At 44.1% G+C, this 12,457-nt stretch overlaps 1 protein-coding gene across 1 annotated transcript in view; it reads left to right on the forward strand.

The window, feature by feature from the left end:
- dnajc13 (DnaJ heat shock protein family (Hsp40) member C13) overlaps window positions 1-12,457 on the forward strand; it is a 38,623-nt gene that overhangs the window by 15,091 nt on the left and 11,075 nt on the right. The window contains exons 10-34 of the mRNA XM_030768461.1: window positions 1,143-1,222; window positions 1,477-1,646; window positions 2,716-2,815; window positions 2,963-3,070; window positions 3,440-3,595; window positions 3,944-4,000; window positions 4,266-4,387; window positions 4,583-4,658; window positions 4,785-4,880; window positions 5,271-5,411; window positions 6,807-6,824; window positions 7,325-7,407; window positions 7,594-7,747; window positions 7,893-7,996; window positions 8,149-8,308; window positions 8,580-8,642; window positions 8,757-8,858; window positions 9,235-9,339; window positions 9,943-10,145; window positions 10,478-10,562; window positions 10,767-10,921; window positions 11,301-11,346; window positions 11,450-11,604; window positions 12,014-12,215; window positions 12,307-12,422. Of these exons, the coding sequence (XP_030624321.1) occupies window positions 1,143-1,222; window positions 1,477-1,646; window positions 2,716-2,815; window positions 2,963-3,070; window positions 3,440-3,595; window positions 3,944-4,000; window positions 4,266-4,387; window positions 4,583-4,658; window positions 4,785-4,880; window positions 5,271-5,411; window positions 6,807-6,824; window positions 7,325-7,407; window positions 7,594-7,747; window positions 7,893-7,996; window positions 8,149-8,308; window positions 8,580-8,642; window positions 8,757-8,858; window positions 9,235-9,339; window positions 9,943-10,145; window positions 10,478-10,562; window positions 10,767-10,921; window positions 11,301-11,346; window positions 11,450-11,604; window positions 12,014-12,215; window positions 12,307-12,422 (2,857 nt within the window). The remainder of the gene's footprint in view (window positions 1-1,142; window positions 1,223-1,476; window positions 1,647-2,715; window positions 2,816-2,962; window positions 3,071-3,439; window positions 3,596-3,943; window positions 4,001-4,265; window positions 4,388-4,582; window positions 4,659-4,784; window positions 4,881-5,270; window positions 5,412-6,806; window positions 6,825-7,324; window positions 7,408-7,593; window positions 7,748-7,892; window positions 7,997-8,148; window positions 8,309-8,579; window positions 8,643-8,756; window positions 8,859-9,234; window positions 9,340-9,942; window positions 10,146-10,477; window positions 10,563-10,766; window positions 10,922-11,300; window positions 11,347-11,449; window positions 11,605-12,013; window positions 12,216-12,306; window positions 12,423-12,457) is intronic.

A 12,457-nucleotide genomic window follows, 5' to 3' on the forward strand; every position in this document is an offset into this window, starting at 1 on the left:
GTCCTCCGCCTCTTTTCCCATCTGACTCCTCTCACCCGCTTCAAATGAAGTTAGGATTTTCTTTTTAAACCTTAAAATGCCGTGGCAAAACACACCTAAGAAACTGATGTAACGGTCGTTCGTTTATAGCGCTGGAATTTAGAGAGACGGCGCGTGTTAAGTTTAACTCAGAAACCGTGTCGCCGGCAGTTATTTCAATTTCGAAATGTTAAGTTGAGAAAATGACAGGTCTTGATCGACGTGATGTGGGCTGTTAAAGAGAGTGAATGGCTGCTCGCTGTGTGAAACTCCCTGTAGAGCTCTTCACTGCTGTGGCACAGGAAAAAAAAACAAAAAAAAACCCAAAACACTGTTTCGTCCATATGCAGTTTTTAGCACATCACCTGACGTAGCTAGCAGCAGTCAAAATGTTTTGGTTTTTTTTTTTTCCTTCCATTTTGTAGAAGATGTGCTGTAGCAGGCATTTTGTCTGCGACCGTATAGCATTCTTCTCAGATCCTGAGCCCTTGTTGAGATGTAACATTAGAGTCTGGATGTAGTTGGTCTCAGTCGTTCAGTCCCCGCGTTGGGATCCAACTGTTCTTCTTTTTTTTTTTTTTTTTCTTTTTTCTGACTAGTTTTTTAGCTTCAAGTTCTGTGAGTGAAAAACCTGCATGCTTGAAGGAAAGACTGACCTTGAGTACTCCTTTAATCTTTAATCTTGCATATAAAACCATACGTACTCTGTGGAACAAGCAGCTTCACTTTGTGCACGGTGCCTTCTGCATACAGACAAGAAGCTGAGTGAAACTACTGTAGATCATTTCAGAGATTTTGTACGTTTTTTTTATATACAATACTCTGCATATTTATGCAACATTAAAAGGTTATTTGAAGTCTTTTAAGTGCGTGCAACTTTTTTCTTATAACTTTTTGATATGGGAGTTGTTGTGGGGAAGCCGATGCATTTGGGATTCAGCTGCGTGAGAAACCGTTGCTCTGTCTGTCCTGTACTGACAAGTAAATGTAAAACTGAAATGTGTCTGAACTGTTCAGCCCTTCCACATGCAAATGAAAGATATGTGTCATTTTTTTTACATTGACGGCATTTTCTTCACATAAGATCAGTTCATTAACGCGTATTTTCCCGCTCGTTTTTTCAGATGGCAACTTTGGAGATGCAGTGTTCAGATTCAATGCCAACATCTCTTACAGTGGCGTGTTGCATGCTGTCACACAAGACGTGAGTGCCCTCATCAGCTCCGTTTAACCGTGATCGCGTAAACACGGTGACTCTACTGACGTGGCTGATGTGCCTTCTTTCTGATCTTTCTCTCACATGATTGGATTTATGTGATCGACGTAACCTCTTGTAACTCTCTCTCTCTTTTTTTTTTTTTTTTTTGGGCTGATCTTGGATTATTTGTTGTTTGCTAGTTGTTCGTGCCCGTCGCATCCCTCCTCTAACTGTCAATCCCTTCTCATTTTCATTTTCAGGGTCTGTTTTCTGAGAACAAAGAGAAGCTGATCAACAACGCCATCCTGGCCTTGCTCTCCCAGGAGGCCGAGCTGCCGGGAACTAACGCGGAGCTGGAGAGCCACTTCCAGGCCATCCGCCGTCTCGTAGCCTCCAAGGCCGGCTTCCAGGCCTTCACCCAGCTGCCTAAGTAAGAGCATCCAACATCACTTAGACCCATTCTGTCTCAGGCGTGCCCTTTCCCCCGTCCAGGAAATGACCCCTAAACAAGTCAGATTAGTCAATTAGTGTAACCTCAGGAGCAGCAGATTGAATTAGTCCCTTTGCATTGAGTTCAACAGTACAACAGTAAAGTTCTCCACGACTTAACGAGGAAAAGCTCGTGCCATCCCAAGCTGTATCAACCCACCCCCTCACACACACACACACACGCACACACACACACACACACACACACACACTCCTTTAGTCATCCGCGCTCTCGAAGCTACTCTTCGTCCGTTCTCCTGTCTTCTTTTACATTTGTCTGTCGTGTTTTCCCCTCTCTCACCCTCTCCTTGCAGTTCATAACTGTGCCTTGTTTTTTTTTTGTTTTTTTTTTTAATGCTCGTGTGTGGTTTGGCTGCGTTGTAACAGAGGTACTCTGTCCACCCCAAGGTCTGGTCAAGTAGCTGGACCCGAACACAAAACGTAAATATAAACTCATACATCTCAGTGTACCCTTTCTTCCTTTTCCCTCATCTGTCTTTCATTTTGCTCCTTTGTTTCTGCCATGTCATTCAGTCTCTCTCTCTCTCTCTCTCTCTCTCTCTCTCTCTCTCTCTCTCTTTCTCCCTTTACCTTTACTGCACGGTCTCTTTGTCATGCAGTGTTGCTGGTGTGCAGTCAGCCTGTCTGTCTCTTATGCTCATATTTTACTGGTTGCTCTCAGCTGTCTATAAGGTCACTGAGATGTATGAAGGGACGATTATTTCCACCTAATGTGTTCCTGTCCAGACATGAGCTAAACTTCCACTGTTGCCTGAATCCAGTCACATTTGTATAGCAGCAGTGCCATACAAATCTCAAGCGTTCAAAATGAACAGATCCCCCTCCCCTCCTCGTAATGGATTTTCTTTGCGACTTTTCTCAGTGCAGTATTCATTGCCTCACCAGTCATGTTATGTGTCTATATATCAGCGTTATTGTATGGTGCTGTGTATGTGCATACCTTTTTGCTTTGTGGGTAAATTGTCTTTTGATTATGTGTGTGTCTTTAGATTTAGAGAGAGGTTGGGTGTAAAGACAGTGAAAGCACTGAAGAGGAATAATAATGGGGTGACACATGCTGCTATTGACATGCTCTGTGCTCTTATGTGTGTAAGTAATAGACTCATCACACACACACACACACACACACACACACCAAACTCCACATGCACCCAAACATTGGCATACATTGATCCTTGGGTCTAATTACTAGAGGCGTATTGATTAATGTTTCATTGTGTGTTATTGTCATTGTAGCCCATGCATGATGATTATGACCTGAGACAGGAGCAGCTGAATAAGGCTTCCCTGCTCTCATCCAAGAAGTTCCTGGAGAACCTCCTGGAAAAGTTCATCAGTAATGTGGTATGTAGTGCATTCACCCAAGCCCAGAGCCGATTGGCTGAGCAGAGTCTGGTTCAGGGCAACATTCAGAGGGATTCTGTAAGGAGTTGTCTCGTTTAATAACTCCCGTCCCTGTCACATCCAGTCATTTTAAACGGTCTGGAAAAGTGTTTTCAGGGTCATGTGACACTGAACCAATCAAAGGAAGAATTGTTGAGTTCCCACAAGTTTGACAAGGAAACAATAACTAAGAGAATGAGAGTGTAACCCAGAATGATATTTAAGTATTATATTTATATTTGGATGTTTATAATTGAACACAGTCTCTCTCTCTCTCTCTCTCTCTCTCTCTCTCTCTCTCTCTCTCTCTTTCTTTCTCGCTTATTTCAGGAATATGGTACAGGTGCGTTGGTCATCAGCTCCCTGCTGGACTTCTTGACCTTTGCCCTCTGTGCACCCTACAGTGAGACCAGTGAAGGACAGCAGTTTGACATGCTGCTGGAGATGGTGGCGAGCAATGGAAGGACCCTATTTAAACTCTTCCAGGTCAGATGGTCACAGGAATCTGTTAATGCACTTTCAATACGCTTGACTAAGAGGTTTTCTCAGAATGGCACATTGCCTCTACTCCCACTTAAAGAATTTAGAATTAGGATAAACGCAGGAAGCGAGATAGTGGGCGGGACCAAAATATGAGGAGTGGTCTTTTGACTGTTTGATCTGTTTAGCTGTAATGACCTGACTTCATATTCACCTTTCCAGTCATGTTTGACCGGTCCACATATCCTGGTGTTGGGTCAATTTGTTCTGAATGTGAAGTGTGGTGCAATGCTGTCAACATTAACAGTGGTTCATTGTGTGTGTGTGTGTGTGTGTGTGTGTGTCTGCCTGCAGCACCCCTCTATGGCTATAGTGAAGGGAGCGGGTCTTGTCATGAAGGCCATCATTGAGGTAAGGCCAGTGCCATTTTCCAAGTGCACCACACCTGTTCACCTCTGAACATTATGGACAGTTATCAACATATCAACAGGAGTAGATATTACCTACTTCTCCACATGGCTCTCAGTCCTCATCATAAAATGCAGAGAGTTTGGATCAGTATTTATGTTGCTATGTTGTGTGTAACACATATGTTTATGTAGGTGTGTGTTTGTGTGTGTGTCACCATTCTGGACTGCTGGGTGTATGTGGTGAATAATGGTGTGTGTACTCATAGGAGGGAGATAAGGAGATTGCCACTAAGATGCAGGATCTTGCCCTTAGTGAGGGAGCCCTGCCCAGACACCTGCACACGTCCATGTTCACAGTCAGCGCTGATCAGAGGATGCTCACCAACAGGTTAACGCTCCCCTCACACACACACACACACACACATACATATATACACAACTATACACGTAGACACACACTCTGGCCTTCTGCTGGAACATACCAGAGAGTCTTGTGCATATATGATTAATATTTTAACCACAGCACAAGGCCTGAGAGCTTTCAAACCCCTCAGTTCACACGCTCTGTGTTTGTGTTTGACAGGCAGCTGAGTCGTCATCTGGTGGGTTTGTGGACGGCCGAAAACCCCACTGCCATGAACCTGCTGAAGAGAATCCTGGTGAGCAGAGCACAACCACTTTCTCCTGTGTTAGAGGGTTTTTGGTCCCTCATGCTGACTTGTAGGTAAATACAAACAAAAACAAACTGTATCCTCAAGCTCTTTCTCTCTCTCTCTCCTTTACAGCCGACTGGTCTGCTGGCTTACTTAGACAGTACCGATCCAGTGCCTGAGAAAGACGTCGATAGAATGCACATCCGTGATAATGTCAAGATTGCCACGGTAACCATCCGCTGCCAGGCGTTAGATACTAGGCTCTCAGAAGACTGGCTGACAAGGAACCTAGTCGAAATCTCTGACCGAGAGTCTGAACCGAACCAACCTGACACAAAGCCCAGCTCCATCCTGGTCTTATATGTTGCATATGACGATGTGGCTTTGCAAAACACTGAATGGCCTGTGTATTTCATCTTTTAATTGCAGGATTGTTGAAGTTCTGCAGTATTTTTTAAAAAATAAAGTCTGAAATGATTTGAATGCTCTCTGTTTTAATCATAAAAAAAAAAAAAAAAAAAACCAAAAAAAAAAAAAAAACCTTGAAGTTCATGAGCAGTTGCGGCTGTGTGGCATTCTTTTTCTCTCCTCTCACTTCCTTCCTGTCTGCGATTACAGGACCAGTTTGGTCGTAACAAGGTGCCTGAGTGGCAGAGAATAGCGGGCAAGGCCGCCAAAGAGGTGGAGAAGTTTGCTAAGGAGAAAGCAGACATCGTGCTCATGCACTGGCGAGATAAGATGGGCATTGCCCAGAAAGAGGTGAGCCTTACACGCTATCAGAAATTCAAGACTGGCCCCATTGACTTTGAATGGTACCTCCCACGTGCATTGTGCCCGCTCCCCCTGCTGGTCCCATACGGTACTGCACATGTCACGGTGCTGAGTGCTGTGTTGAGTTGCTGTGCTTGGTTGGTTTTCGTGCGCTTTGGAAAGCAGCACATTAAATCTCCAGCTTTTTTTTTGCCTTTGGCTGGAAGAGCACGCTGCCTGTTCGCAAAGCGTTTTGAGGAATTTGTTGTTTTGTTGTATACACGCAGCTTGCTGGTTTCTCTTTAATTTTGGTAAGCTTTCTGTGTGACGCTTTCGCGCCTCTGAATTTAGGCTTTGTGGTAAGTTGCTGAACGTTTTTCAGACCATTAATTTTTTTTTTTTAACGTTACGCTTCATCTCTTTTGTTCTTGGAGACTAGTGTTGATTCTGGTCTCTCTTTATTGCCATGTGCTGCCCGTTACATTGTGCTGTGCTGTGCTGCAGTTTGTTTGATTTAATCACATACGTGGGGAAGAATTTTGAGCAGATTGAAGAATAAGTGCTGCGTAAGAGCTGTCTGAATATGAGTAAGACAGTCGCCCACTCTCCCTGTTTCTTCGGATGTCACGCCAACAGAGAAGCCGAAACACTTTTTTGCTGTTAAGTTCTTTTAGGAAATGATAAATAATGAAAGCCATCGAAACCCTCTCTCTTTAGAATAGGAGTCAGTGTGTCTGTCTTCGCTTCCACTTGTTTCGAACGGGTCACTAATAAACAGTGAATGCATGCTCTCTTCTCTCTTCACTCATTGACTTCCTTTGGCACAGCTTCAAGTCCTAATCCTATCTCCTCTCCAACAAATCAGTTTATTTCCACACACCCAAGTTCACGTATACCCCCACAGTGTGCCTGCGTTTGTGTTAAGCAGTTTATTCCATACACGCTCTGATGTAAACTGTACTTCAATGCAGGTCTCTAGAAAATTCCACTAAATGTACTTTTGTAACCTTAGGAAGATTTTAGAGGAACTGATCTCTAACAACTGGGGTGCACTGTCTGTATATGTGAACATGAATCACAAATATGATTATCATGATTAATTCCCTGTCCCTCGGGCTGCCGGTCACATTGCAGATTCATGTAATTGCTGTCCAAAAGTCACCAAAGTAAAAACTTCAAAGAATCGCACATTTGAGAAACCGTTTAAACATACTGTTAAAATTTATTTTCATAACATGACATTTGATGCACAAGTGCCCCCACTTTATGATTGATTCGTCTACAGTCATCTTGACAATGAGGAAATTGGTTGTCTGATCTCAGGAACAATAATCTCTCTGTTGTGTCTGTCCATGCCCCCCTCTCCCCTTCTGTATTTGGGTTTTCTGCTGTCAATCAATGCAGCAGGACAGGAATAACCTGGTGAGTAGAACTGACCAATCAGAGCCCTCCCCTTCTTTGTGACCCTCCCATCTCTCACAGCCAGCTGAGTTTCTCTAACATAACTTTGTTGGTTTTTCATTACATCATCACTTTCAGTATCCTCCTCTTTAAAGAAGCTCTTTATGAGAGTTTTGTGTCAGTGTCAGCTATTGCTTTCCTGTATAAACTGTTTTTTTGATGAATGTGCTTATACTTATGTTTCTGTTGATTCATGTTGTGGGAAAATGGTACCATTCCCAATCTCTTTAGATGCTCCTCATACACTGGTGATCAGTAAAGCATACACTCACAGTCAGCTGTGTTACCTGTGTCTGAGTTTGATGGCGTTTGCCAGTGTTGGCTTTGTCATTTTCATTGTAGCCGTAGATATCAATGTCACTCATTCCTCCGCTCTCATTCAACACTGTCAGTACATTTTCCTATTGAATTCAAATTCGCGACATGCTTTTTTTAGTCATTCAGTGACTGGCTTATTTCAGAACCCCAATCAAAAACCAGTGGTCCTGAGGAAGAGAAGGCAGAGAATCAAGATTGAGGCGAACTGGGAGCTTTTCTACTACAAGTACGTGTTTGTTGGTTGTTTTTTAGCAGCCATATCTAACATTCACCCTTTTACTTAAGGATGTATTCATGCAATATTTTTTTTGTTGTTGATGTTGTTGATCAACTCCAAAGATTCTTTTTCTTGATCTCCATCTCCTTTATTGTTCTCTGTTATCAAACTCTGTCTGTCTGGTCCTGGGCACAGGTTTCAGATAGACCACGCGCGTTCTAACCTCATTTGGAACTTAAAGACGCGTGAGGAGCTGAGAGATGCCCTGGAGGGAGAGATGCGCTCCTTCAACGTGGACCGGGAGCTCGGCAGCGCCAGCGTGATCTCCTGGAACCATCAGGAGTTTGAGGTCAGGGCTCAACTGCCGTTCTGAAAAAAGCGTGAAACACGTGTACCCGCGTTTGAAAAGTGAATCGATAAGGCAAATACGTGACGTGAGAGAAAAAGGTTCAGGAGTGTTCGTTGAATGCATTTATTTATGCGCACGTGCACAGGTGAAGTACGAGTGCCTTTCAGATGAGATCAAAATCGGCGATTATTACCTGCGTCTGCTGCTGGAAGAGGATGAGAACGAGGAGTCTGGAGCCATTAAGCGATCGTACGTTTTCATTAAGCCACCTGCCTTAGATGAACATGTATATTTCACAAGTCGGTGAAAACGACAGTGCTTGACATGTCTCTCACCTGTCTCTCTCACCCGTCTCTCTCTCTCTCTCTCCTCTCTTTGTCTTTTCTCTCTCTCGTTCTCAGATATGAGTTTTTTAATGAGCTCTATCATCGCTTCCTGCTCACACCCAAAGTCCCCATGAAGTGCCTGTGTCTGCAGGCACTCACTATAGTCTATGGCAAATGCTTTGAGGAGATCGGTCCGTTCACAGACACCAAGTACATAGTTGGCATGCTGGACCGGGTCAGTACACTCGCAGTTCCGTGTTCGCACTGCTCAGCAGGCTTATTAGGACAGAACCTGGTTTGTCTTTCTCATGCTATGGATTTCTGGATTTGTTATTCCTGATTTTTATGGAATCAGTATCAGGAATCTGTGGTACAAAGTGGCATCTTTCTTTACATTAACTAAACATGGATAGATAGCGAATATCAGTAGGCTTTTAAATGAGAATAAAGACGACATGTTTCCTCTCCTTCTCACACTCGTATTCTGTCTCACGTTGTATCCGCAGTGCACGGACCGACTGGAAAGAGACAGACTTATCCTTTTCCTCAACAAACTCATTTTAAATAAGGTGAGTTCGCCCACTCTCTCACTCTTATCTGACTGCTCTCTAACCAGTTTTATAACATGTAGCATTTTAAACCTCCCTCACTCCGCTCAAGTCTCTTCCTTTCTCCACCGATAGAAAAACGTGAAGGAAGTGATGGACTCCAACGGAGTTCGTATCCTCGTGGACCTACTCACGCTTGCACACCTGCACACCAGCCGAGCCACTGTGCCCTTACAGGTGTGTGCTTGTGGATATGTGTATCATCCGTCTGATTACTTAGTGCAGAACCAGGTTCATTTAGACGTGGAATCCTTAATGGAACCAAACCCAGTTTTCATGTATTTCTGCTTGATTTTGGTTTTGTCAGAGTAAGGTGTTAGAGGCTGCTCCGGATATGAAACGAGAAAGTGAGAAAGAGTGGTATTTCTGCTTGATTTTGTTTTTGTCAGAGTAACATGTTAGAGGCTGCCCCACATATGAAATGAGAAAGTGAGAAAGAGTGGTATTTCTGCTTAATTTTGTTTTTGTCAGAGTAACATGTTAGAGGCTGCCCTACATATGAAACGAGAAAGTGAGAAAGAGTGGTATTTCTGCTTGATTTTGTTTTTGTCAGAGTAACGTGTTAGAGGCTGCCCCAGATATGAAACGAGAAAGTGAGAAAGAGTGGTATTTTGGCAACGCTGATAAAGAGAGAAGAGGCCCGTTCAGCTTTGAGGAGGTGAGTTTCCATTAAACCAGGATTTCTAAAAAAAAAAAAAAGTCAATGCCAAGGTAACACTTTCGTCATTTGAATACGAGGGAAACGATTTCTGGTGGTCAGTTATCGTGTTGACATGAGGAAGTGAGTTTCCCTTGACCCAAGATTTCTAAAAAAAAAAAGTCAATGCCAAGGTAATGCTTCCGTCATTTGAATACACAGAAAGCAATTTCTCCCAGTCACTTATCATGTTGACATTTGGTACATCGTCAACGCATGATCTTTATCATAGATCTGTTGCTTTCGTCTTCTAAAGAATAAAGGAAATTCCAGCTCAACATGTTTTTTTTTTTGTTTTTTTTATCAAACTACAGTGTTTGATCAGTCACACAGAAATCGCCAACGTCTAGTCGAGATAACATTTACAGGATTTTATTTATTTTCATGCTCTAGTATGCTATTTGTAGCAGTTCAAAAGGCCGTCATATTTGGCTCACACGTAATCATGAGCTCAGAGATGCCGTGTTTTAGAAGTCTTTCCTTCCCTGTGTGAACCTGTTCTTGAGGTGCACACGTTAACGTTATGTAACCGAAACCTCACCACACATCTCTCTCGTCCCTCAGATGCAGGAGTTCTGGAACGCGGGCACGCTGACGGCCAAGACGCGATGCTGGGCGCAGGGCATGGACGGGTGGCGCCCCCTGCAGGCCATACCGCAGCTGAAGTGGTGTCTCCTGGCCAGTGGACAGGCAGTGATGAACGAGACCGACCTGGCCACCCTCATCCTGAACATGCTCATAACCATGTGTTCCTACTTCCCAAGCAGGTACACACCACTTCACTGCTGCTCTGTCTTTTTTTTTTTTTCTTTCTTTCTTTTTCTCCCTTTCTCTTTCGGTTCTTTTCCTCTGTGTTTCCGCTTACTGTGTATTATTTGCCCCTCTATCCCTTAAACTCATTGCAGGAAGCAGTTTCTCTCTCTCTCTCTCTCCTGTTTCTGTCTCTGACCCTCTCTCTCTCTCTCTCTCTCTCTCTCTCTGTCTTTTTTTTTTTTTATGTCTTGTCTTGTTTCTTTCTCTTGTTCACCTCTGTCTTTCGCACTCGCTCTCTGGTGATTGCTATTTTCTTGATGGCATAGCTGTGCATGGTTTGTTTTAGGGACCAGGACAATGCCATTATCCGGCCACTGCCCAGAGTCAAGAGACTGATCAGCGACAACACCTGTCTCCCTCACATTGTCCAGGTAAACCGACATCAGACCCACACACAAAGACGCACCGCTGAGTTTGTAAAGTCACTTTGAGCCGACAGTTTTTAAAAGCACTCTGTACAGACTAAGTGGAGTGTAGTTGACTAGTTTGCCCTAATGGTATGTGACCTATCTTGATGTGAAGTTAATTTCCCACCATTATTCCGCCTCTCTCTCTCTCTCTCTCTCTCTCCTCAGCTCCTGTTGACCTTTGACCCCATTTTGGTGGAGAAGGTGGCGAATTTGCTTTACCTGGTGATGCAGGACAATCCTAACCTGCAGCGACTCTACCTCACCGGAGTCTTCTTCTTTATCATGATGTATACCGGCTCCAACGTGCTGCCTGTGGCCCGGTACCAACAACACACACACAGAACACAGCTTTAGGTTGATTAGAAAACCAGTGCGACCGGTTCTAGTTGAGTAATTTGACCGGATAAGAGGAGTTCCATGAGTGTTGAGTTGTGCAGTATAAAGGCACTCAGACATGTTACCATATATATCGCCCCGACTTACAGCGCTGTAAATGTCCTCCTAGCCGCACAAAATCGATCAAATATATTTAAATATGTGGCCTAAATGTCAGTGGGCTGTCAGATTCGTTCTGTTTAGTTTTGTAATTGAATAAACCTGCTCTCAACCATAAACTCATGCCCATAAGACTCTAAAGAACCTACAAAGGTAGAAAAACATGTTCACTAATTTATAACCATCTCTGTATTTTCCCTCCAGGTTCCTGAAATATACTCACCTGAAGCAGGCCTTCAGATCAGAGGAGGTAAAAAAAAAAAAAATCTTTACTCCTTCTCCACTGGTCCTAATGACTCCTCAATATCACTGACCTTACCCACTGTGAAACTTTTGCCCTTCTTCCACCCCAGGCCAAAGGTCAGGATATAGTCCAGCGCAGTGTGCTGGGGGCTGTGCTGCCAGAGGCCATGGTGTGTTACCTGGAGAACTACGAAGCAGAGCGTTTCTCTGAGATCTTCCTGGGAGAGTTTGACACGCCTGAAGCCATCTGGAGCAGTGAGATGAGGTGGGTGTAAACAGCCCTCTTCTGCTGACTGCCTCCAACTTTCCTGCTTTAGTTTTTTTTTTTTGCTTTTTTTTTTCTCTTATTTTTGTTTGTTTATTTTTTGTTTTTCTCTCTCCTGTCTCCTGGTATGTTGTAGAAACTGTCTGGACCTTCCTTTGTTTACTTGGACTGTCTGTCTTGAGTCGTTATTTGCACCTGTGCATTGATTTTATCGACGTTCTCTGTCTGCTGAAATCAGTTGTCATCATCAAGGCTTTGGATCCGTTCTCTGACTTAACTTTGATCAGATTTTTTCATATCCTGAGCTCTTGGCCAATAATAAAAGCTATTTTCTGTGTCTCTGTGTCTCTGTGTGTGTGTGCACGCGTGCGTGTGTGTGCGTGTGTGCGTGTGTTTTTTCCTCTCCCAGGCGTATGATGATAGAAAAGATAGCGGCGCACCTCGCTGATTTCACTCCACGGCTGCAGAGTAACACTCGTGCTCTGTACCAGTACTGTCCCATCCCCGTTGTCAGCTTCCCCCAGCTGGATAACGAACTCTTCTGTAACATCTACTACCTCAGACACCTGTGTGACACCACCCGTTTCCCCAACTGGCCCATTCGAGATGCCGTATGTATCCCGCACGACGGCCGGGAGCGTTTTATTGGCTCTGTATGTGCTTTGTACTCCGTAATGACTGTGAGTGTGCTGCCCCCTGCAGGTGAAGCTGCTGAAGGACACTCTGGAGGCATGGAAGAAAGAGGTGGAAAAGAAACCTCCCTCCATGTCTGTGGACGATGCTTACGAGGTGCTCAACCTCCCCAAAGGACAGGGCCAGTGAGTCTGCCTGCTCTCCTTCTCAAGTTTTTCCA

The sequence above is a fragment of the Chanos chanos genome, chromosome 3 (genome assembly GCF_902362185.1).
Source record: "Chanos chanos chromosome 3, fChaCha1.1, whole genome shotgun sequence".
Classification (NCBI taxonomy): Eukaryota; Metazoa; Chordata; class Actinopteri; order Gonorynchiformes; family Chanidae; genus Chanos; species Chanos chanos.